This window comes from Acomys russatus, chromosome 15 (assembly GCF_903995435.1).
Source record: "Acomys russatus chromosome 15, mAcoRus1.1, whole genome shotgun sequence".
NCBI lineage: Eukaryota > Metazoa > Chordata > Mammalia > Rodentia > Muridae > Acomys > Acomys russatus.
The window spans coordinates 12,053,006-12,076,891 of NC_067151.1; the positions used below are offsets into that span (position 1 = coordinate 12,053,006).

The 23,886-nt window shown below is 45.9% G+C and overlaps 1 protein-coding gene across 2 annotated transcripts in view; it reads right to left on the bottom strand.

Moving 5' to 3' along the window:
• Gnb4 (G protein subunit beta 4) overlaps positions 1 to 23,886 on the bottom strand; it is a 36,198-nt gene that overhangs the window by 11,356 nt on the left and 956 nt on the right. For both annotated transcript variants that reach the window (XM_051157036.1, XM_051157037.1), the window contains exons 2-5: positions 10,528 to 10,623; positions 7,609 to 7,647; positions 3,277 to 3,383; positions 1,373 to 1,436 (exon numbers count right to left, since the gene is read on the bottom strand). In XM_051157036.1, the coding sequence (XP_051012993.1) occupies positions 1,373 to 1,436; positions 3,277 to 3,383; positions 7,609 to 7,647; positions 10,528 to 10,584 (267 nt within the window). In that variant the 5' untranslated portion in view covers positions 10,585 to 10,623. The remainder of the gene's footprint in view (positions 1 to 1,372; positions 1,437 to 3,276; positions 3,384 to 7,608; positions 7,648 to 10,527; positions 10,624 to 23,886) is intronic.

Consider the following 23,886-nt stretch of genomic DNA (forward strand, 5'->3'; position numbering starts at 1 on the left):
CAGTAACACTCCCAAGAGGAATCTCCTACACCTGAACCCTGAACCCTGAAAGCCAGGGCACTGAGAAGTAGGAGAGACGACTTGACTGGCACCTGCAGGAGTGCCCCTGGATTAACAGGCACACGGTCCAGGATCTCAAAGGGGGGATGCAATGGTCTAGCTAAACCTCTAAACAGGCCGTGTGGAAAAGCTGAAGATGCTTGATTTACTGAGGCCCACCCCATACAATGTGCATGCATGCTGTGGACTACCAGGCTTCCTCTTGACCTAAACTAATGTCGTAACAACATATTTGGTTTTTTGGTTTTAGGAAAATGGCTTTGAATGAGACTGGGACCCAAACACTGTTAGATCGCATAGTTACCTTTAAAGTCTGAACCAGGCTGAGTGTGCAGCCCAGGGCCACAGCACCCACCCTCTCAGGTCAGATCCTAAGTCTAAGCCCTGGCACCTCAGGAGAAAGGCTAAGTTATTGTTCATCTCCCCCAAACCCTGCTTTGATTGCTTAGTCAATTACTGCTAGTGTATACATGGCACAAGGGCATTTGATTTGTAAAATATGCCCCCTCAAAGATTTTTACTAGTAGATCTAAACAAATGTAACCTGTTTAACTTCTAAGTCATCCAGAAAACCAGAGCCGTCTCAGGGCTGAGCCAAGGAAAACCTTTCCAGTAGCCATCTATCATAGAAACAAAAACATCAGTACTATTTCATTCCAGGAGTTGGAAAAAATTGAAAGCTCATATTTATATACAAATGACAGGTCTCAGGCTGGGGAGATGGCTCAGAGATTAGGAGCACAGGCTGCTCTTCCAGAGGTCCTGAGTTCAATTCCCAGCAGCTACATGGTGGCTCACAACCATCCGTAATGGGATCTGGTGCCCTCTTCTGACCTGTAGGCACATATGCAGGCAGAACAATGTATACATAATAAATAAAAATAAATCTTACAAAAACAAAAACAAAAAAAAACCTTGACAATCTTCAAAAGACAGGTGTGGTTTTAGGTGTCTGTAAACTCAGCAGGGTGGAGGCAGAGGCAGGAGCTGAGGGCCAGCCTCAGCTACCTAGTAAGCTCAAGGCTAGCCTGGGCTAAATATGAGCCTGAGGAAGAAAGGGGGTGGGGGTAAGAGAAGGAGGTGGAGGAGGAGGGAAGGAGAGAGGGAGGCTGACTGACTCTCAAACACACAAAGAAACTGTTCTTGTAGCTTGTCCCCAGGAACAAGAAGAGCTTGACATGAAAAGCAAACATGTCACAGGAGCTGGTGTGGAGCTGGAATAAACGCATCTCAGAAGGGGCCCCGAGAAGGAAGACCTCCTAGGCGGTAAACAAATACAAGAGCCTTTAAGAGAAAGATGAAGAAAGTCTACCTTGTTTGTCGTGTAGCTGTCCCAAATAATTAGCTTTCCATCTTGGGAAGCGCTGACCAGGAGCCTAGAGGGGAAACACAAGAACAATCTGACACTTGACATGACCCTGAGGGGAAAGAGAGTCACTTAGTACGTAGTTGTGCATTTTATCTTTGAAGGACACTTCAGAAGAGAAAACAGGTTTTCTTTCTTTTTTTTTTTTTTTCGGTTTTTCGAGACAGGGTTTCTCTGTGTATCCTTAGCTGTCCTGGACTCTTTCTGTAGTCCAGGCTGGCCTCGAACTCACAGCGATCTGCCTGCCTCTGCCTCCCGAGTGCTGGGATTAAAAGCATGCACCACCACACCCGGCCAGGTTTTCTAATGAAACTTGTATATTAAAACGGTTCTTCCAACGTTTAAAGACAATATGTTTCATACTAAACACTTTGGTGGCGCACGCCTTTAATCCCAGCACTTCAGAGGCAGAGGCAGATGCATCTCTGTGAGTTCCAGGCCAGCCTGGTCTACAGAGCGAATTCCAGGACAGCCAGTGCTACATAGAGAAACCCTGTCTCGTTTATCTACTTATTTATCTACTCACTGGCTTTTTACTCTGAAACTTTGCTTTTTTACCACAGACAAAATGTAAAAGACACATAGGAAGTACAATTACCCAAACCACCCTGTTTTCTTCCCTGCAGGCAAAGGTCTCAAAAAACAACAAAACAAAACAAACTGCTGTTATAAACGGCTTACTGATCTGCTTTGAAGACATTAAACTCATACAAAGGACAATTTAGTCCAAGGAATGCTCCTCCAAAAACACCCCAACAGTAACTGGTGTGCAGCCCTGCCCTGTGAGACAGGAATGTTAACACCCTAGTAAGTGTTTTTCTCCAGGATGGCCAACTCTTCGGCTCCATTCCTGAAACAAAGGACACAACCCTGTTTTACAACCAGTCACGAGGCCGCTGCACATCAAACAACAGTCCTCTAACAGGCGGCATGGGGTGGTGCAGGGTCACAACCAAAGTCAAGTCCTGGCATAAACCAGAAAGCTGCAGTTCCCTTGGGAAAAAAAATCATGATTCTGCCAACTGGGCAAGATGACCCTGGTAACAACTATTTGAAAAAAGCATATGCTGGCATACTTAAAATAATTCTGGCAATATGCAAACTGTTTGTTGTGTAAATCGCTCACCTGCCTAAATGGCCAGACTTGTGGTCTGTTTAAACTGTTCAAAGTATAACCTGGGAACAGCTTCGAGAGAGATTTAAGGATGGTGTCATATGTGGTATATACAAGCCTAAGGTACATATAACTTAGTGGAACCTTCTGTCCAAGGCCAGCTCCACTTTGGACATTCCACAGGACGTATGTTGTCTCAGAGAGCTTTTTTCCTTTATTAAGCTCTAAGTGTATGGAGTGACTTTGTCATTGGGTAGGCATATTAATTCTAGAACAAAGCAAGAAATCCTCTACATAGTGCCCACAGGTCACTAGACAAAGATCTTTTTGAGAAGCGCATTTATTTTTTATATTAGAAAATTTTAAAGTGCTTATTGGCCTCCTATCACTGTGTGTGTCTATTTGGAGGCCCGGCAAACTCCTTTATCCAAGAAGCCATCTTTTGGGCCCTTGAACCCTTTTTGTAAACTTCAAGGCTGAGCATGTGGTGACTGAGCATTTACTTGGCAAGCAGGAGCCTCTGGCTTTGGTCCAAGGCTGGGACAACCCTCTAAATGTCTGGAGTGCCAATGAATGCGCAAGGGGCACTTCATGATTAATGTATTTTTCTACAAAACTGCGCAAAAGAGGTTTGCTTTTGAGCAAAGTAAATGGCTCTTCAGGGAAACCAAAACCAAAACCAAAACCAAAACCAAAAACAAAACTTCTGTGGGGGTCTAGAAATGACGCCACTTACCTGGAATCGTACCCCCAGTGCATGGCGTAGATCTTTGCTAGGTGGCCGCGCAGCGTGCGCCTTGTTCGCATTTGTATTCTGCCCACGGAGTCCATATTAGACGTGATCTTTAGAAAGTGACAATGACATTAGTCTTTACTTTAGACATGTTAGTAGATTAAAAAAAAGCAGAAATGAAGTCACAGTAATTGAAGCTGACTTAGTACAAAAAGCGCCACAGAGCTGCTGTGAGTTCAGTTCATGGCAACTGCGATCAAGATGGGTCACCCTGTGTGCTGCTGTAAGAAAGAGATCAGGTAAGGAAGGAAGGAAGGTGACTGGGGAGCTGCTTAGACAAGACCGACAAGGACAGCTTCTGTTTTTGTTTTTCGAGACAGGGTTTCTCTGTGTAGCCTTGGCTGTCCTGGACTCACTTTGTAGACCACGCTGGCCTCGAACTCACAGAGATCCGCCTGCCTCTGCTTCCTGAGTGCTGGGATTAAAGGTGTGCGCCACCATGCCTGGCAAGGACAGCTTCTGAACTGTGTCAAGTGTCTGTGTCAGGTGGTGCTGGCTCATGCCTTTAATACCAGCACTTGGGAGGCAAAGGCAGGTAGATCTCTGAGTTTGAGGCCAGCCTGATCTACATTGTGAATTTCAGGAGAGCCAGTGCTACACAGAGAAACCCAGGCTCACACAAACAAACAAACAAACAAAAAAAAAAAACAGAGAGAGAGAGAGAGAGAGAGGGAGAGAGAGAGAGAGAGAGATGCAGACAGATAGGCAGACATGTTGAGGGCAGAAGACAACTTTGTGGAGCTGATGCTCTCCTTCCACCTTACTCTGAGGATCCAATTGAGGTCTTTAGGCTTGCATGGCAAATGCCTAGCCTGAGCCATCTGGCTGGCCCCCTATCAGATAGTCTATAAAAGAACTAGAAGAGAAAGCTGAGCGCGGTGGCACACCCCTGTAATCCCAGCACTTGGGGATACAGAGGCAGGTGGATCACTATGAGTTCGAGGCCAGCCTGGTCTACAAAGCAAGTCCAGGACAGCCAAGGCTACACAGAAAAACTCTGTCTTAAAAAAAAAACAAAAACTAGAAGAGAGGAGGCTCGGATCTCTCAACACAAAGCAATGGTAAACACTGGAAACTCTCATTACCCTGGCTAGACACACTGCATGCACACGGCTAGCTGTCACAGTATACCCACAAATATAGGCACTTATGGTGTTTTCATAGGAAAAAACTTTGCTAGCCACAAAGGAAACCTACAAAAGAAAACATTTTATTTGTTTATTTATTTATTTATTTTTAGGATTTTTTTGAGACTTGCTTTTGTAGACCAGGCTGGCCTCAAACTCACAGTGATCCACTTGCCGCTGCCTCCCGAGTGCTGGGATTAAAGGCGCGCGCCACCATGCCCGGCAAGAAAACATTTATAATTATCTCTAAGAAAGTCATGGAACTGGAGAGATGGTTGCTCAGTGGTTAAGAGCACTGGCTGCTCTTCCTGAAGTCCTGAGTTCAATTCCCAGCAACCACACAGTGACTCACAACCATCTATAAAGGGATCTGATCCTCTCTTCTGGCATACACGTGTACATGCAGACGGAGCACTCATACATTAAAACAAACAAACAAAAAGCGTAAGTAAATAAAATTTTTTAAAAAAGAAGAGCACTGACTGGTCTCCCAGTGGACCCAGGTTCAATTCCCAGCACCCACATGGCAGCTCACAGCCATCCAGTTCCAGGGCATCTGACTCTTTCTTCTGGCCTCTGAGGGCACCAGACAGGCACACAGTGCACAAACGTATCTGTAGGCAAAATACCCATACCTACAAATTCAACAAAAATTTACAAACTGTTAAGAGGGGGGAGGGGGGAGAAAGGCAGCTTGAGCTCGTGGTGAAGTCTGGCTTTGAGGCAGCCAGCGACAGTCTGCTGTGACTCGACAGTCTGTCCATTGTTTCAGGATATTTGATCCCACTGTGAACCCTGAGAGTGTGAACTATAGAAACCTGTTTCTTGTTTGGTGTGGTTCAGCCCTAAATACACCTTTTTATTTTTTTAAAAGATTTATTTATTTAATGTAATGAGTACTCTATCTGCATGTACACCTGCAGGCCAGAAGAGGGCATCAGATCACATTATAGATGGTTATGAGGCACCATGTGGTTGCTGGGAATTGAACTCAGGACCTCTGGAAAAGCAGCCAGTGCTCTTAAGCGCTGAGCCATCTCTCTCCAGCCCCCTAACATACACCTTTAATCCAAGAATGTTGGCATAATGTTCTTTGGGGTCTTTGTACAGTTTATGCTTGTTCATTCAAATGCTTATTTCTCTACCCCCACTATCCGGTTTCAATCTGGACACTGCCTTGTGATGTTTATTCTAAGTATCTCCTGTCTCAATTTTGTGTAAACATGTCACCATTTGTTCCCTGTGTTGCCAATAAAAGCCAACTAGCCAACGCTGGGCAATAACAGAGACTAGGGTGGGACATCCTGGTCCAGTGAGGAGAGGAGAAAAAGCAGGAAGGATAGGATGGAGCCATGAGGAGAGGACCAGGAAGCAACAAGAAGAACAGGCTGGACCTAGGAGATGAGAAAAAAGCAAGTATAATGTGGGAAATCAGAACGGGAGGAAGCTATATTAGCTTGGAGGCTTAGGATGGAGGAATTATTGCACAGCATTGTTCTAGAGGCTAATTAAGTAGATCCTAGTCTCTCTTGTGTGGTTATCTGAGTGTAAATCTGGTTAAGGAGTAACCATAGATTTATTAAAATAATAAATTAATACTAAATATTAATCATTCAACACAAGAACTTTCTGTTTATTGTAAAAAGGTCATTATGGTGTGGCTCAGTCGTAGCTCACACTTTTAATCAAAGAGCTTTCTGTACACAGGATTTAATAAAGTTAACCCTAGGTCCAGAGGTGGAGCAAGAAACCAGCTGCCAGGGATTAAGTAGAAAGAAGAGATTTTTGAAGACAGTGTTTTGAAGACAGGAATTCTGAAGAAGAGGGAGCTTTAGGCTTTTTCCTCATGGGCTGTCTGTGAGCTAGCGCATTTTTTGGCCTTAGGCTTTTGGCCTTTTGGGGGTTTTAGATTTTGGCTTTTTCCTTCTGGGACATCAGCAGAGTAGGAAGGTCAGCTGGGTGCTTTCTCTGCCTCTCTGAGCTAGCAGGTTTTCACCCCAGCATTTGCCTCTTGAGTCTTTATTGGTAAAATTGAACAACTGGGACTTTTTTCTTTATAGCAACAGTCTATCTGGATGCTGTCTGTGTCCCTGCTGCCAGTCTGAATGGAAAGGGAGCTCAGGGCACTGAGTCACGAAAACCAAGGCACAGATGTCTGATCAAGGGACACCAACTGTGGCTTCCAACACTGTTCAATGTGTGTGGGGAAAGATGATGCAGGGCGTTCAGATTAGAGCAGAAATGCTTGACATTGAATTCAAGGGGCCAGTGAGCAGGTACCTTTTGGAGTCATAAATAAAATTATGATTTTTCTAAAACATAAAAAAATAAAGGTGGGAAAAAATAAAAAAAAATAAAGGTCAGACTTAGCCATGCAAGAAAAAAATAATTAAAAAATAAATAAAAAAAATAAAGAAAGCTAGTTTTATACATTTATAGCACAAAACATATTTCCTTAATAAACTGAACAGTACTTACCTAACAAAACTGTTGAAGTTATTTTTATAAACATGTTTGTTTCTCTTAGCTTATTTCTTAACCCAGCTATCACACAGTTATTGACTCTTTATTTGTTCATAAAGCTGTACAAGACCATCTTGAGCAGTTTTAGTCTTTTTTTAACCCTCTATGTTATTTGTCTTACTCCCAGGAAATATCCCAGCAACACTTGCACGTTGGAGCTTTCCTCAGCTCTAGATGTCTCTTGGACCTCTCCCAGGGCTGAATCTCTTACTTGCTCCTTTAACTCCTCCTCCCCTGCCTGGCAGGAAGTCCAGCCCTATTTTCTCTCCTGCTCAGCAATTGGCTGTAAGCTGCTCTATTGGTGTACCAGGGGACAACTGGGGAGCAGTGTTTACACAACATTGAGACAGAAATCAGAATTTAAACTACACAATAACCTATGCCTACACAAAACCTTTCTAAAAATTTCCATTAAAAAAAAGCTTAATCAGCGTACACCAAAAAGATTTAAAAAGAGCTTTTAAGTGTGGGTTAGATGGTTCTGCATGCCTCCACGGTGCCTCCGGGCCTGCAGACTTAGAGTTCAGCGGTGTATTTGAGGACAGCACTTTCAGTAACTGCATCTGGCTGTCACCCATACTGTGATACCTAACGTGAACTGCTGGCATCCTGGGGGACACTTTACCTGCACCAGCGTTGCATCATTGCAGGCCTTCCGAGCATCCTAGAGCAAAGAAAGGTGGTGACATGTTAAGATGGGGGAAACCTCAAATGAAACAGACAAATGAAACAGGCTTTTTTTTTTTTTTTTTTGGAAATCAACCTTTACTGCACCACATCATTTTATTCTTAAAATGTTCTGAAATAAACTTTAGCTAACATAAAAGGACCCATTTTGAGGCACAGAACTTATTGATGTATCAGTTCTTTCAGAATGATACATTCTCGCACTGTGATGCAGTCTAGGACAAGTCCTCCTTGTCTATCTGTGCCCAAAGAAACTCCATCTTCCTGATCCCCTCTCTCTCTGCACGCCTCAGCTTCTCCTTCCCCCACTCATCTCTTCTGTGTGGACTTGCCAATCAGAAGCCTGTGTAAATCAAGTCATATAGCACACGGCGTCTTCCGCTTTGCCCGTTTTCAAGGTTCAGCCATGTTACTGCATCAAGCACAGTGCCTCCATTTTGGGGTTGGCCATGCTACTGAATCACTGTTCAGCATAGATTGTTTCCACTTTTCCATTATTACAAAGCATGTGCTATGCCCTGTGTCTTCCAGGCCTTTGGGAATTCCATCTGATGCTGTTCAGAGCCGCTGCACTCTGCACTGTTTTACATTCCCACCACCAATGTCCAGGGCCCCAGTTCTTAGCATCTTTGTGTCACTGCCAACTCTTACCATGGCCTGTGCTTGTAGTTACAGCCATCTTAGTTAGCTGTGAAGTATCTCACGGGGGCTTGGATTTATATTAAGAATCCACGCACTTCCTGTACAGGATAGATAGTGTGTGTGTGTGTGTGTTTCTATCTATGTGTGTGTGGTATACGTGTGTGTCTTTTTGTGTGTAAGTCTATGTGTGAGTGTAAATCTGTGCATGTACCTGGTTGATGTACATCTGTGTTTGTGCCTGGTTTTTTTGTTTGCTTGTTTGGTTTGTGTGTGTGTGTGTGTGTGTGTGTGTTTGTGTTTGTTAGTGTGCCCATATATGTGTATGTATTCTTATTCAAATCTCTTATCAACTTTTAGATCAGATTTTCTTTTACTGTACAGATATAGTAGTTCTTCACCTATTGGATACTTTACCCTTACAAGATGTACGATCTTCAAACACTTGCTTTGATTACATCACAGCTGTGTTTCTTTTCTTGATACAGTTTTAAAAATATTTTTTATTTTTATTTTTTAAATTTGGGGTGTGTGCGTGCGCACGCACGTGTGTGACTTGTCTGCAGAGGCCAGGAGAAAATGTTAAATCCATAGAGCTGTAGTTATATGTGAGCTGTGAGTCTCCTGATGTGAGCGCTGGGAACTGAACATGGGCCCTCTGCAAGAACAGCAAGTGCTCTTAACCACTGAGCCATTTTTCCATCCCCTTGACGGTTTTTTCCCCCTTTGTTGTTGACCTATGATGTCATATTTAGCCACGGGGATGGATGGCTTCCCGAGTGAATGTGTATTATTGGCATGAACACAACCAGGTCAAGGACACCAATGGCTCAGGCCCATGAGAGTGGCAAGGCTTTCCCTGGGTCAGGCTCAGAGGACTGCTACAGCGTTTCCCCTGGTCTGAGTGTGGGTACTGACAAATGGCTGACCTTTACCTAAAACCTGTGTGTGTAAAAACTACCAACTCAACTCCAGCTGCCTCTCCTGATGACTAAGCCTGACCTGTCTCCCCTACAGAGACCTCCTACTGAGGTAGCGACCACCTCTTTCTGTTAAAGTGCTGTTAAAGAAGCAGCCAAGTTTCCAGACTGCTGCTGGCGTGCCTCCAGGGGAGCACACAGCCCGTCTGGTCCCAGCATTTTCTGTAAGTATGTCTGCCACCCAGTTAAGTCAATACCCAGGCAGCGTGGGTCATGGTAGCTATTTCCTAATCTGAGAACATGAAGTTCTAGCAGGTTGATATATCCAAGAATTTTACATCTTAGATATGCTGTAAATTTTATTTGTTTTATGTAAGTGTTCTGCCTGAATGTGTCATGGGTCTGACTGTTGTCTTCAGAGGAAAACAGGGCACCTGATCCCCCTGTAAATGGAGCTACCTATGGTTGTGAGCTCTCATCTATATGGGTGCCAGGAATCGTCTTTCATTGTTAGTTTTACAACCCAATACTGTTATTTCCTCATGTTATAAAATCTGCTCCACGCATCCCACCAAAAATCTATGACTCGGTGTGTGAAGAAGAGAATTTAAAAATATTTTCCACTGGCATATGCTAACAATGGGCTTCGCTGCAGTTTTCATCCGTGCAGATAAAGGCTTCGATTGTACTGTCCCAAAAAACCCCTTGCTGTCTGTCACCAGTCTCTTCCTAGGTGACAATCCATTACACTTGTCTCCCAGCTAGATTGAACATGCTTATTACATTTAAAGTTTTAAATTGTGTGTGCGGGGTGGGGGGCACAGATATGGAGGTAGGTGGATGGTTTCTGGAGTCCGGTCTCTCCTTCCACCGTGTGGGTCCAGGTGCTAGAACTCAGGTCAGCAGGCTTGGCGACAGGCACCGTCACCCCTGAGCCAGCCAGCTGGCCCTAGGCATAGTATGCATGTTTCAGCGTCAGGTGCCGTTTACAGCGTGGGAACGATTTTGGCAAAGTCTCTAGAAGCATAATAAAAACAAGGTAACTGTTTCCATATTGTTGCCCTGAGACAGGCTGGTGTTTGAGCCTGTTACGTAACAAAGGATGACCCTGAACTCCAGAGCCTCCTGTCTCGACCTCCCGAGCGCTGAGGTGACAGGTGTGTGCCACTCCACCTAGCTCAGGCTAACCACTTCGGACTCATGGAGGCTTTAGCACGTGTTGACTGCTAACGTGATGAATGGAGTCTTTACACTGAGGAAACTGAAGCACGGAAGCTTCAACGCGGAACGTGTCCTACCTGGATCTGATTCCGCAGCTGTTCGGCCTCCTGCCTCAGCTGTTCCAGTTCGCTCATCCTTTGTGGCCTGTTCCCTCAGGGGTCTCAAGTGAAGAACTAAGGGAGGGGAAGAGGGTCAGTTTTCATTTGTACTTTAATCTCCATGGCATACACTGGTACATGGCTTTTCAAATGTAAAGGAAACAACTAAGATCACTGGAACTTAGAACTGCTTAAACAAGCAAGCATCTAGATCATTTACGGGGAAATTTTATGTCAACACCAGCATGGAGTCATTTCTGCCAAACCTTCCGGGAAGGAGGCGCCTGTTCACACACATGCACACCTATGAAGGAACATTCAGAAACAAACTGTCTAGGAAGGGGAGCCTGCACACATATATGCCCATGAGAGAGTAATGAGGATTTTCTGCAGCATCCCAAGTAAGCTATGCACATGCAGTCAGCTCCCCACTCACAGTCAGCACGCGCTCCTGACACTGCCGGGTGTGCAACAGCTCAGGTAGACATCCTTCTTCTGTTTCCTACCTCCTTTTCCCTCTTTTCTTTCTCCTTTTTCTTTTCCTTTTGAGACAAGATCTCTCTGCATAGCCCTAGCTGTCCTGGAACTCACTCTATAGATAGACCAGGCTGGTCTGGAACTCAAAGAGAGTCACCTGCCTCCGTCTCCTGAGTGCTGGGATGAAGATGTGCGCCATCCCCCCTTTCCGCTGCTCTTATCGTAACACCCTCAGATGCGCACATGGTATTCCAGATGCCTACAACTTGATATTCTAGAAAAGCCCTGTGTTATGGAGTGTCTGCCCAGAAGAAAGCCTGGATAATGGCAATCTGTGGTGCCTAATAGCTTACCAAAGCACACCCTGGCCTCCAGGCTCACCCAGGACCTGTGGCTCCTCTCTGCTCTTCTCACCTCACCCCTACCCCAAATGTCTCCAGCTCATGGGCCTTCCTTCCCCTGGCTGCTCATTCCTACACAACCTTGCCATTTTGGCCATGAGCTATCCTGGTCCTTTTGGCCCCTCTCTCTTGGTCCTCTCCTCTTTTGCTTCTCTTGTGCCCTGCCCTTCTCTCTCCTCTCATGGCCCAGTTCAGCCTACTGGCCATTTAGTCTGCTGATTTCTTTCCCTGCTTTGAACCCTTACAGATACCTCTGGTTAGAGTCTCCCTCATATAAACAATACAAACTTTCTCCTCAACCATCCCTTGGAGTAGCCATGGTCTTACTTTATACCTTGGGTACCCAAACCACCATTTTATACATCTGGTGCTGAAAACCTCACTATATCCAGATGGTTGGTCTTTCTGTCACTCATTTTAGGTCAACAATGATCAGAAGACAGGGAGAGCTCTTGAGACAGATGGGTGTTTAAGACCAAACCATAGAAAACTAATAATAGACAGGTCCAGGGAGAAGTTGATATATATATATATATATATATATATATATTTTTTTTTTTTTTTTTTTTTTTTTTTTTTTTATTTTTTTTTTTTGAGACAGGGCCTCGCTATATAGACCAGGCTGGCCTTGAACTCAGAGATCCACCCAACTTCAGCCACCCGCAAGTGCTGAGATTAAGGCATATTCCATGCTCAATCTGGAGCTGGTTTGAATGGATCCTTCTGCTTCCACCTTCCAAGTGCCAGGGTATCAGGGATGAGAATGAGGATGAGACTGGCCCACATGGGCTCAGATATTTGAATGCTTGGTCCCCAGTTAGTGGAACTGTTTGGAAAGGATTAGGAGGCGTGGCCTTGTTGGATGATGAGTGTCACTGGCTTTGAGGTTTCAAAGGCTCAGTCTCTGTTCTCTGCCTACAATTTGTGGTTCAGGATGTAAGCTCTCAGCTGGTGCTCCAGTGCCTGCCCACTTGCCTGCTACCATGCTTCTTACCATGATGGCCCTAGAATCACCCTCTGAAACTGTAGGCAAGCCCCCAGCTAAATGGTTTTTTTTATAAATTGCCTTGGTCATGATGTCTTTTCACAGCAATGGAAAAGTAACCAAGACAAGAGGTGTGGGCCACCATACTCAGCTTGGATGATTTACATGCAACTCAAATGTAATATTCCAAAGCTGACCTCCCACACACCCTAACTCTCCTGTACTTCAGCAAATAGTAATTCTATTGCTGCAACTGTCTGAGTTCAAAACAACGACGACAAAACAACAAAGCCCTGGGAATCAATCATTTCCATTTCTCTCGGACCTTCCCACCTCTCACACCAGCAATCCTGCCAGTTAACCCCGGAGCTGATGGCATCTGCCTGCCTCTATCACTATTGATTTGGTCAAGTCACCATCCTCTCTCACCTGACCTCTTTTCTTCTGCCCTTGACTTTTCCACAGTCATGTCTACAGCACACACATTTAGAACATAAGTTCGTCTTCTGTATTAAGTCCTGCAGTGATTTCCACTCTGAAAATGAAGCTGAATTCTCACCTTCCCCCGCCATCTCCCCCTATCTGTGGGTATACACACACACACACACACACACACACACACACACACATGCCAGAGTCAGAGGACAACCTGGATGTCTTAGCGTTGCTATTGCTGTGATAAAAACACCATGACCAAAGCAACTTAGGGGCAACTTATTTTGTCTTACACGTCCACATCACTGTCCTTTCCTGAAGGGAGTCAGGACAGGCACTCAAACAGGCAGGAGTTGGTACAGAGGCTATAGAGCGGGTGCTGTTTCTGCCTTGCTCCTCATGGCTTGCTCAGTTTCTTTCTGATTAGACCCAGGACCAGCAGCCCAGGGATGGCACCACCCACAATGGGCTGGACCCTCTCCCACCAATCACTTTTCAAGAAAATGTGACGTGTGATGGACATGAGGGAGCGAGGTTGATGCTGCAATAGAGACACAGGAAGGCAAAGATTTGGGAAATGTGCAATAATTATGGAGAGCGATGGCAGCCTGATATGGGGTCCACATGGGCTGCCACCAGTAAGGCTGCAGAACGCCCTCTGCAGCTGTCCTCTACACACACACACACACACACACACACACACACGGACACATACACATATGAAAACAAACCCACACCCTCACAATGTATTAGAGACACCCACACATTCCTGTTTTTTTTTTTTTCTTTTCAAGTGTAGGATATATGTGTGCATGTTTTCATGTGCGTGGGAAGTATCCCTATCTGCTGTGCAACATGTTTCACTGAGGCAGGGTCTCTCAATCAAGCCCAGAGCTCACTGATATGGTGGTCTTGGCAGCCAGGCTATTCCGAGGATGCCCCTACCTATGCCTCTGAGGCTGCCTCAGCCCCCCCCCCCCCGTATTTATGTGGGATCTGTGGATTTGACCACTGGCTTATGCAGCAAGCATTTTAAACTCGGAGCACTCTCTCCAGCCCCCAACATCCCTCTTTAAAAGCACCAAAACTGTGGTTCTGCTCCAGCTCAAACCGAAGCCGTGCATCACAACTGATTGTAGATATGGTACCAATGTCAATAACACAATTTGAAATTCCTATCTTGTTAGGAAATATTGATAAGCGTAGGGCTCTTTCAGTTGCTTCCACTTGAAAGTGCTTCAGCAGGAGTATCCGATTCCCCTGACGCCTTTTAAACAACCCTCACACTGAGGGCACTGCGAAGCCTTCTATCAGGTACCTTTCAAACGATGGGCTGTGCCAGGAACAGGGATCAGAGGATGCCGATGAGCCGTTGAACCACACACATTTGTTAACAGGCAAAACCGCCGCTGCTGTGTAATTCAGATGGCCGCCTCACAATGTGTCTTAAGACACCCCCAGAACTTTCACCACAGTGAGGCATTCTGCAGGCTGTACAGGGCTGCTGCTGTCTGAGTGAAGAGCCTGTCTGTCTGTAAGGCCTCAGCTACGGAGATTCCACACAAGATGCAAAAGCTTCCACAAGGCCTGAATGATACTAATTAGCTATTGTGTGTGTGGTATGAGTGTGTCAGTGTTCTCCTGTGTGTGCAGGTGTGCACGTGCCTGGGGTTAGCCTCCGGTGTCTTCCTCAGGCACGCCCCACCTTTTCTTTTGAGACAGGGTCTTTCACAGACCCTGGACCTTGCCTATTCAGTTAGGCTACCAGGCTGGTGAGCCCCAAGGATCCTTCCGGCTCCTCCTCAGCACCAGGATGACAGGTGCCTACACTGCCTCCAAATGCCTCAGGGGGACCTGGGTCAGCAGCCCACACGGTCAGGAACAAACTCTCTTCTGCTGCAGTAGAAATAGAAGCGAACACACAGTAGACAGTCCTCAGAGCAACACCAGCCAGGAAAGTGCACACTAGGGACCTCTGTTGACAAGCCTAAGTTTCCTGAAATAACTGTCTAGCGTGTTCTGCTTATTTATTTAAAGGTAGGACTTGCTATGTAGCCCAGACTAGCCTTAAGCCTCCTGAGTGCTAAGTTCCCAGGTATGTCCTACTATGCATGGCTTTACCATGTACTATTCAATTTATAAAATTCTAGAATAAAAACTGGCCACTCTAAACCTTAATTACCCTGATTAATTCTGTGGTACATGCCAGTTAGAAAACAGAGCTTCACTCAGCTCCAGGTGCCGGCCTGGGTTCTAATTTCATGTTACCAAACAGTGGAAGTCCAAAATTCACACCCAGTCCCAGGCAAAATGTTTTTACAAGGAGCTCATACAACTTAGGGGAAGGGCCTAAGATGGCTTAAGAAATCAACGTGCATGCACCACACCATACAAAGGAATCATCTTCATAAAAATTGGGAGGGAAAACAATCCTGTATAATAAAAGATCCTCTGGAGGAATCTCCATACCCAATCTCAAGCTATACTATAGAGCAACAGTAATTAAAACTGCATGGTACTGGCACAGTAATAGGCTGGTTGATCAATGGAATTGAATTGAAGACCCAGAAATGAACCCACAAACATATGGTCACCTGATTTTTGACAAAGAAGCCAAATATATTCAATGGAAAAAGGATAGCATCTTCAACAAATGGTGCTGGTCTAACTGGATGTCTACATGTAGAAAAATGCAGTTAGACCCATATTTATCACCATGCACAAAACTCAAGTCCCAGTGGATTAAAGACCTCAACATAAAACCAGACACACTAAATCAGTTAGAAGAAAAAGTGGGGAAGAGCCTGGAACACACTGGCACAGGAGACAACTTCCTGAACAGAACACCAACAACCCAGGCCTTAAGGTCAACAATTAATAAATGGGGCCTCATGAGGCTGAAAAGCTTCTGTAAGGCAGGAGACACTGTCAACAGAACAAAGTGACAGCCTACAGACTGGGAAAAGATCTTCACCAACCCTACATCTGACAAAGTTCTAATATCCAAAATATATAAAGAACTCAAGAAATTAAACACCACCAAACCAAATAACCCAATTGAGAAATGGGGCTCAGAACTAAACAGAGAATTCTTAACAGAGGAACATCAAATGGCTGAGAAACACTTAAAGAAATGCTCAACGTTGTTAGTCATCAGAGAAATGCAAATCAAAAAACTCTTGAGATTCCACCTTACACCCATCAGAATGGCTGAGATAAAAAAACTCAAGTGACACCACATGCTGGCGAGGATGTGGAGAAAGAGAAAGAGGAACACTCTTTCATTGCTGGTGGAAATGCAAACTTGTACAACCACTTTGGAAATCTATCTGGCACTTTCTCAGAAAACTGGGAATAGGGCTTCCTTAAGACCCAGCTATCCCACTCCTTGGAATATACCCAGAAGATGCTCCTCCACACAACAAGAACATATGTTCAACCATGTTCATAGCAGCCTTATTCATAATAGCCAGAACATGGAAACAGCCTAAGTGTCCCTCAGTAGAAGAATGGATAAAGAAGCTATGGGACATTTACACTATGGAATACTACTCAGCTATTAAAAACAAGGCAATCCTGAAATTTGTGGACAAATGGATGGAACCAGAAATAGTCATACTGAGTGAGTTAACCCAGAAGCAGAGAGACTCACATGGTATATACTCACTTATAATAGGGCACTAGCCTAAAATGCATGGCCCATGAATGTCTTTACTTACCAGGAGATTGGGATATATGTGAGGGCATCCCACTGGGACTCTAGGTAAGAGAAACATAAGAGATGGGGAAATAGAAGGACGCAGAGGATCCTAAAACCATTGTGATAGGTGGATCGGGGTCCAGCGGTGTCTGCTCAAACTATTGCACTAACCAAGGATAATACAAGGAGTAAACATTGAACCCCTAGTCTGATCTACCCAATGGACAGGACATTCTCCACAGTTATATGGAGAGTGGGGACTGACTCTGACATGAACTCTGGTGCCCCATATTGAGCACCTCCCCCACCCCCTTGGTGGGGAGGCCTGATGGCACTCAAAGAAAGAATAAGCAGGCTACCAAGATGAGACTTGATAGCCTATGACCAGAGGAGGTCCCCCTCAGTCATAGACCTAGGGGAGGGGAACAGGGTGAAAGCAGGAGGGAGGGAGGAATGGGAGGATATAAGTGATGGAATAACAATTGAGTTGTAATCTGAATAAATTAATAAAATGAAATTTTTTTTTAAAAGTTGGGAGGGGACAAGTCCTAAGTCAGGCCATTCATTAATAAATTAGCGCCTAAAAGTATTAAAAATTGCCAGGCATGGTGGTGTATGCCTTTAAATGCAGCACTTAAGAGACAGACCCAGAGAGGGTTCTGTGAGTTCAAGACCAGCCTGGTATGTGAGTGTGTGTGTGTGTGTGTGTGTGTGTGTGTGTGTTTGTATACACATGCATAACTCACAGCCTGGAAAGACCGCTCAGAGAGTAAAGGCATTTACTACCAAGCCTGAGTTTGACCTCTGGGACCCACACGGCAGAAGGAACCTAAACAAACCTAAAGGCTGTTTAAGGACCCCTGTCCATACTGTGGTATGAGCCTGCCTTCATGCAAACACACAGGCACACAAAGACAAATGTAATAAAAATACAAATATATAAAAAAATCCTAAGGACTCAGTCACGACTTGTTATCTGACACAGGGACCAATCTCTGATAGGATTTGTTGATCTCTCTTGAGCTGAACGTGTGGCCCTTGTTCTAGGCCCTGGGTTCGAACCCCAGCAATGGAGGGGGGTTCATTTGATGTGAGTATTGCTTCAAAGCAGGACAAAGGGCGTGTCCTGTGAGCATCTGGCAGGAAAGCCCTCTGGAATGCATGCTGGGAAATGGTGCAGGGGGGAACACTTCCCAGGAACCCATCAAGCATATTTGTTCATAAGTGGTGTACCAATGGAAACAGCCCTGCACCCGTGACCCCTGGCCCCTGACCCCAGACCCTGAACACTAGCATGAAAATGTAGGTGCATTTTGATGAAGAAAATGGCCTCCAGTCATGTCTGAACACTGCAACAGTCCTGCACCCGTGACCCCTGACCCCTGACCCTGAACACCAGCATGAAGATGTAGCTGTGTCTCGATGAGGAGCATGGCCTCAGTCATGTCTGGACACCGCCACCCCCACTGCCATCTCCTCCCTGTGAAGCTACTTATCGCTACAATCTAACCACTGCTCATTTTCTTTCCATCTTTCTCATCAGGACTTAATGTGGAGGCTTGGCTAAAATTAGTTTTTCTTCATTTATATTTTATTTCTTTTTCTTTCCTTGTTGAGACCACACCCAGTCCATAAAATCAAAATTTCCAAATTGGGTCTTGTGTTGTCTTGCTTACCGGCTGCAAGCTTATTGGACAGCCAAGTGTGATTTTGAACTTCTGACCCCCTCCACCTTGTGCCAGGATCACAGGGCAATGCAACAGTGAGGAGCAAACCCAGGGCTCCCTGATTTAGTGGAGTTTTTTGTTTTTGTTTTTGTTTTTTTAAGGGAACCACCCAGTTTGTGACCTGAGCTCCCCCTCTGCTTTTTTTTTGTTGTTGTTGTTTGTTTATTTGTGGTTTTTCGAGACAGGGTTTCTCTGTGTAGCCCTGGCTGTCCTGGACTCACTTTGTATTAGGCTGGCCTTGAACTCACAGTGATCCACCTGCCTCTGCCTCCCGAGGGCTGGGATTAAAGGCATGCGCCACCACACCTGGCTGAGTTTTCTTTCTGTCTGATGGATGACCTATCAACTCACTACTGCCTGTTGTGTTACGTCCACCAGAGGGCAGTCAAGAGAAAGGTGGCTGTGGAAGGCTAAGCCTGGCCTCCAGAGAAGCTATGCAGCTTTACCCAGCAGTGCTGGAGGAGTCTGTGCAGTGCCTGGTCCATCTCAGATAGCATTCCTCAGAGGCAAGGGCAGGAAAACAGCAGTGCCTACATTCATCCAGACAGACACATCCATCCCAGCATCTGTGCACCAACCACGACCAGGACTACTCCAGGCTCTGGAGGTGCAATAGTGAAACCCCAAGATTCTCGTTGTCATGGTGCAATGGCAGTGCAGTTAACCTGACAGATTCCAGAACCACGGAGATGGCACTGGGCATGTCTGTGGGGATTATCTTAATTGCATCAACTGAGGTGGGAGAATCCACGCACCGTGGGTGGCACCATTTCCTCACTTGGATCCTAGCCTATAGCGCGGAGGAAGCAAGGTGAGCGGTGACAAGCATGCATGCAGCCATTGCTTCCTGCAGTGCGGCCAGCTGCCTCAGGCTCCTGATGCTGCGGCTCCTACAATGGACTGTTCCTTGAACTGTGAGTGGAAATAGAGCCCTTACCTCTTACACGGCTTTTGTTACACTGTTTTGTCATGGCAACAGGAGACGCAACTAAGCCAGAGTCTCTCTTCTCATCTGTTTAGAAAACAAACCTAAAGCCAAGTGCCATGTTAACTGCAGACAAGAGCTATGTAGAAAAGCACCCAAGTCAGACCACAGCTGATTAGGGAAGCTATTTTAAAATAAATTACTCTAAGTTGAATGAAATTAAAAAAAAAAAAAAAGAGGCATGTCTTAAAAAGGAAAAGCAAACCAGGCACAATGCACACGCCTCTAATTCCAGCAGGGAGTCAGGACTGCCACAGTAAGAAGCCAGCCTGCACCACACAGTGAGACTCTGTCCCCAAAAAAACAATGGGGCTGGGAATGTAGTTGGAGATGGGAGAACCGCTGGTCACATGCATCAGGCAGAAGGAAGATGAAAAGACCTAAAGGCAAACCAAGCTTGTTTGTGGGATCGACAGGAAGAAACTGTGATGTGGGGGAGTGTGAGCAGGGGAGAGAGGGCCAGAACATGAGAGGGGTGCAGGAGTGGGCCTGCTATACGGTGATATAGACCCCTCATGCACTTGGAGATTTCCTTGTCCTTTTCTTTCTTTCTTTCTTTCTTTCTTTCTTTCTTTCTTTCTTTCTTTCTTTCTCTCTCTCTCTTTTATGGGCTGCCATTGCTCAGTTTGGTGCTTGGGCTCTTCCTGACGGGGCAGTTCAGAGGGGGTCAGGCTGTGTCCTGAAACTTCCCACCATTGTTTCCAGTGTTCTCTTCCTTTGCAGGACAAAGGGAAGGCTCACCCATGGCTTCCCTGGGCCAGCTCTCAGAGCTATCTCAGTGTCCCCCTCACCAGCCAGGGCTAGGAAATGGATGCACATCTGCTGCGTGTACGCAGCATGTGCATGTTCAAGTATGTGTGTATTTATGTGTGCAGTGTGCTTATGTCTTTTCATCACAGGCTCACATTGATGCCACTAGTCCCAAACTAATGCCAGACACTTTTCATTGGCCTCTCTTGTTTCTCCCCTCCCTTCCTTTCTGGTAGGTTCTCAAGTAGCCCAGCTCGGCCTAAAACTTGCAATGCAGCCAAGGATGATCTTGAACTCCTGATCCTCTGAATCACCTTCAAGGTCTGGGGTTGCGGGCATGCACCAGTGCACCTGGGTCTAAGGTGCAGGGGGTGGAAGCCAGGGTTTTGGCATGCTAGGCAAGAACGCTACTAACTGACCTCCACGCTCAGCTCTTATTTCTTTTCTTTCTTTCTTTTTTTTCTTTTATTTTTATTTTTTATTTTTATTTTTTGTCTCTCAGAATCAAAAACTCTATCTAAATCCTAAAATATGAATAAATTCACTCATTGTCTTTGTCACTGTGCTGTTGCTGTAAAGAGACACCATGACCAAGGCAACTCTTGTAAAAGAAAGCATTCACTGGAGGATGGCTTTCAGTTTTAGAGGGCTGGCCCATGACCATCATGGTGGGAAACCGACAGGCACAGGGCTGGAACAACGACAAGATCTTTACTTCGTATCAGCAGGAGGGAGGGGGAGAGAGAGGGGGGAGAGAGGGGAAGAGAGAGAGAGAAAAAGAGAGAGAGAGAGAGAGAGAGAGAGAGAGAGAGAGAGAGAGAGAGAGAGAGACTAGGCCTGACATGGGCTTGTGAAACCTGAAAGTCCCCCACCCCCACCCCCAGGTGACACATGTCCTCCAAAAAGGCCACACCTCTTAATCCTTCCAAAACAGTTTCACCAACAGGGGACCAAGCATTCAAATATATGAGCCTATGAAGGCCATTCTGGTTCAGACCCCCACACTATCTTCTCAATGTGACAACGCACATAAGATAGTCCAGGCTGCTGTACTACCACACTGTAAGTAAGAGCTACCGGCAGAGTTCAAACCTTTCCTCCCCTCATTCATTTTATATTGAGACCAACAACGGTCAGTCCTGCGTTCAAACCCTACCTGGATTCATTTTTTTTCCCTCTCTCTTCTGATGTTAGGTTATTCGCTGTTTGTACTCTAGTGTAGAGTTTAAAAAAAAAAAAGCTATCCTAAAGCCCCACCCCAACCCCCAGCTCGCTTATGCATGTGTGTGTGTGTGTGTGTGTGTGTGTGTGTGTGTGTGTATGCAAACGTGTACCTGGTGCCGGAGGAGGTCAGAAGGTGTTGGACCCCCTGGGACTGTTGTTATAGATGGTTATGACTTATCACGTGGGTGCTGGGAACCAAATCAATCCAGGTCCTCTGCAAGAGCAGCAGCCAGTGGTTTTACCTGCGGAGCATCTTTTCACCCCTCCCCACCCCACCTTCAGCTCATAACAAGAACCAGATTGACAACTTTCTGAAACCAGAGACTCTTAAGACAGGGCTCAAGGTGGTACCACCTCCCACCCATCCAGGTCACTGTTCCTACCCACTTCTGAGGTAATGGCAGCTGGTGGCTGTCTTGCATTTACTTTTGCTTTCTCAAAAAAACAAACAAACAAACAAACAAACTAGACTTTTTAGGGCCAGTGAGATGACTCCTTAGAGAAGGGCGCTCGTCAACAAGCCCTGAGACCCAAGTTCAAAGCTCAGGACCAAAGGACAGGAATGACTCCTGGAAGCTGTCCTGTGCCAGGCACAGGCTCATAATTACTCACACATGCATGCACACACATACTCACACGTTCACCCTCACGTGCGAGCATGTATGTACACACACACACACACACCCGCGCGCGCGTGCGCGATTTTGCTTTCTTGTTTTTGATAGGCTATCCTAGTTTGCTTGTCTGTTGCTCTGCTAAAACACTGACCTGAAGCAACCTGGGGAAAGAAACGGTTTATTTGGTTTACTCATGCAGGTCATATTATATCACCATGGGAACTTGGAAGGACTCAAGCTGGAAGTGAAAGCAAAAGCAAAGAGGACAGCGGCTTGCCCCCGGGCTCCCTTTCAGCTACACCTTAACACAGCCTGGCATAAGTGCCTGAGGTCAGTGGGCTGGGGCCTCCTACAGCAATTACCAAATCAAGAAAACGTCCCACAGACAAGCCCAAAACCCAGTCTGATGAAAACAATTCTTCAGGCTCCTCTATCCAGGTGTGCCCACTTGACAAGCAAGATTAGCCTTTCTCGGGGATGACGCAAATGAGGTTGTACTGCCTGGAGGAATGGTTTAGCTGTTAAGAGAGCATACTGCTTTCACAGAGGCTCACAAAGGCTTGTCATAACTCTGCCTGCAGGGGGATCTGAAGTCTCGTACCTCTCTAAGCACTGGCACTCATGTGCCCAGAAATGTGTCATTTAAAGTGTGACTTTTAAAAGAGCCAGGCAGTGATGGTGCATGCCTTTAACCCCGGCACTCAGGAGGCAGAGGCAGGTGGAGCTCTGTGATTTCCAGGCCAGCTTGGTCTACAAAGGGAGTGCCAGGACAGCCAACAGTACACAGAGAAACCCTGTCTTGGGGAAAAGAGAGAGCGAGTGAGAGTGAGGTGGGGGAGGTGGAAAGGGCAATAACAGAGGAAGAACACTGAATTGAGAAAAATCTGTTTTACAGTGTGTACAACGAAATATCTACATGACAACGTAACGGACCCAAAGAAACACGCATAGCAGCTTCAGGGAAAGGGGATGGTGGCAGCTATTGAGAAGGCCTCCTGCTTGACACTCAAGGGACATCAAAGAATTATAACCGTATTATAAAGCTGGTTGTTGTTGGGAGACAGGGGCTTGCTATGTAGCCCAGGTTAGACCCCTTCCCCCCACCCTCCTGCCTCATCTGTTGGAGCTGGGATCACAGGAGAGCCCCACAAAGCCTGGAGCTGCTTGCTGTCTTGTTTTCCCCCTTCCAAAGTGGCCACAGTTGTTTCTCTGGAGCTCATGATAACATAGAGATAGGTATTTGTTGGTTGGGACAGTTAAGTTCTCACTACTTTCTTCAGGCCGATGGAGTAACTGTGCCCCAGGAAAAGCGGCGCTGATCCAGGGATAGGGGAGAGAAGATGCTGGACAAAGCAACACCAGCAACTGGTACCAGTCACACCAGAGAAACCAGCACAGGTTTCTGACATGTTAGGAAATTTCCCCTATACATGAGCAGCGACAGTCTAGGATCACTCCCTGAGCCCAGGACTAACTGAATGCGCCCAAGAGGGAAAAGCCTGCACTCCATCAACAGAGCGATCTTGTCCTGAACTCAACTTGAGTTACCAGCTACAAGACCACAGTGAGTCATTTAGCACCCTTGCCTGAGGAAGGTATAATGTGTCCTTTGAGGAGTGACTGAGAGATGACACAATAGTCCAGCTCACTGCCCCCTGGTGCAGGACACAGCTGCAGTAAACAGCCTCTTAACAAGGCAGATTAAACTAGTCAGCGAGGCAAAGAGACTAATGACCCGGCCACCCAACTTAAATAACAGGCCTGAAGGAGACCAGGAACCCACCCAACCTCCTGCAGCATTTGGTAATGGCAGAAAAATGCCCCACACTTAGCTCCCACTCTGAGTTTTGAAAGTGTCCCCGGATCTATTTTTAAAGTATAAAAACACACACTGACATGTTTATTCATAAAAGAGCAACAAGTCAAAATTGCTTCCTGTCTAATGATCACGGGCTTAAGGCATGCAGTTAGGCAAACCAGAGCCCTCAGAATCCGCACCATGGTGTAATGACCTGTAGACACAAGGGGTCTGGCAAT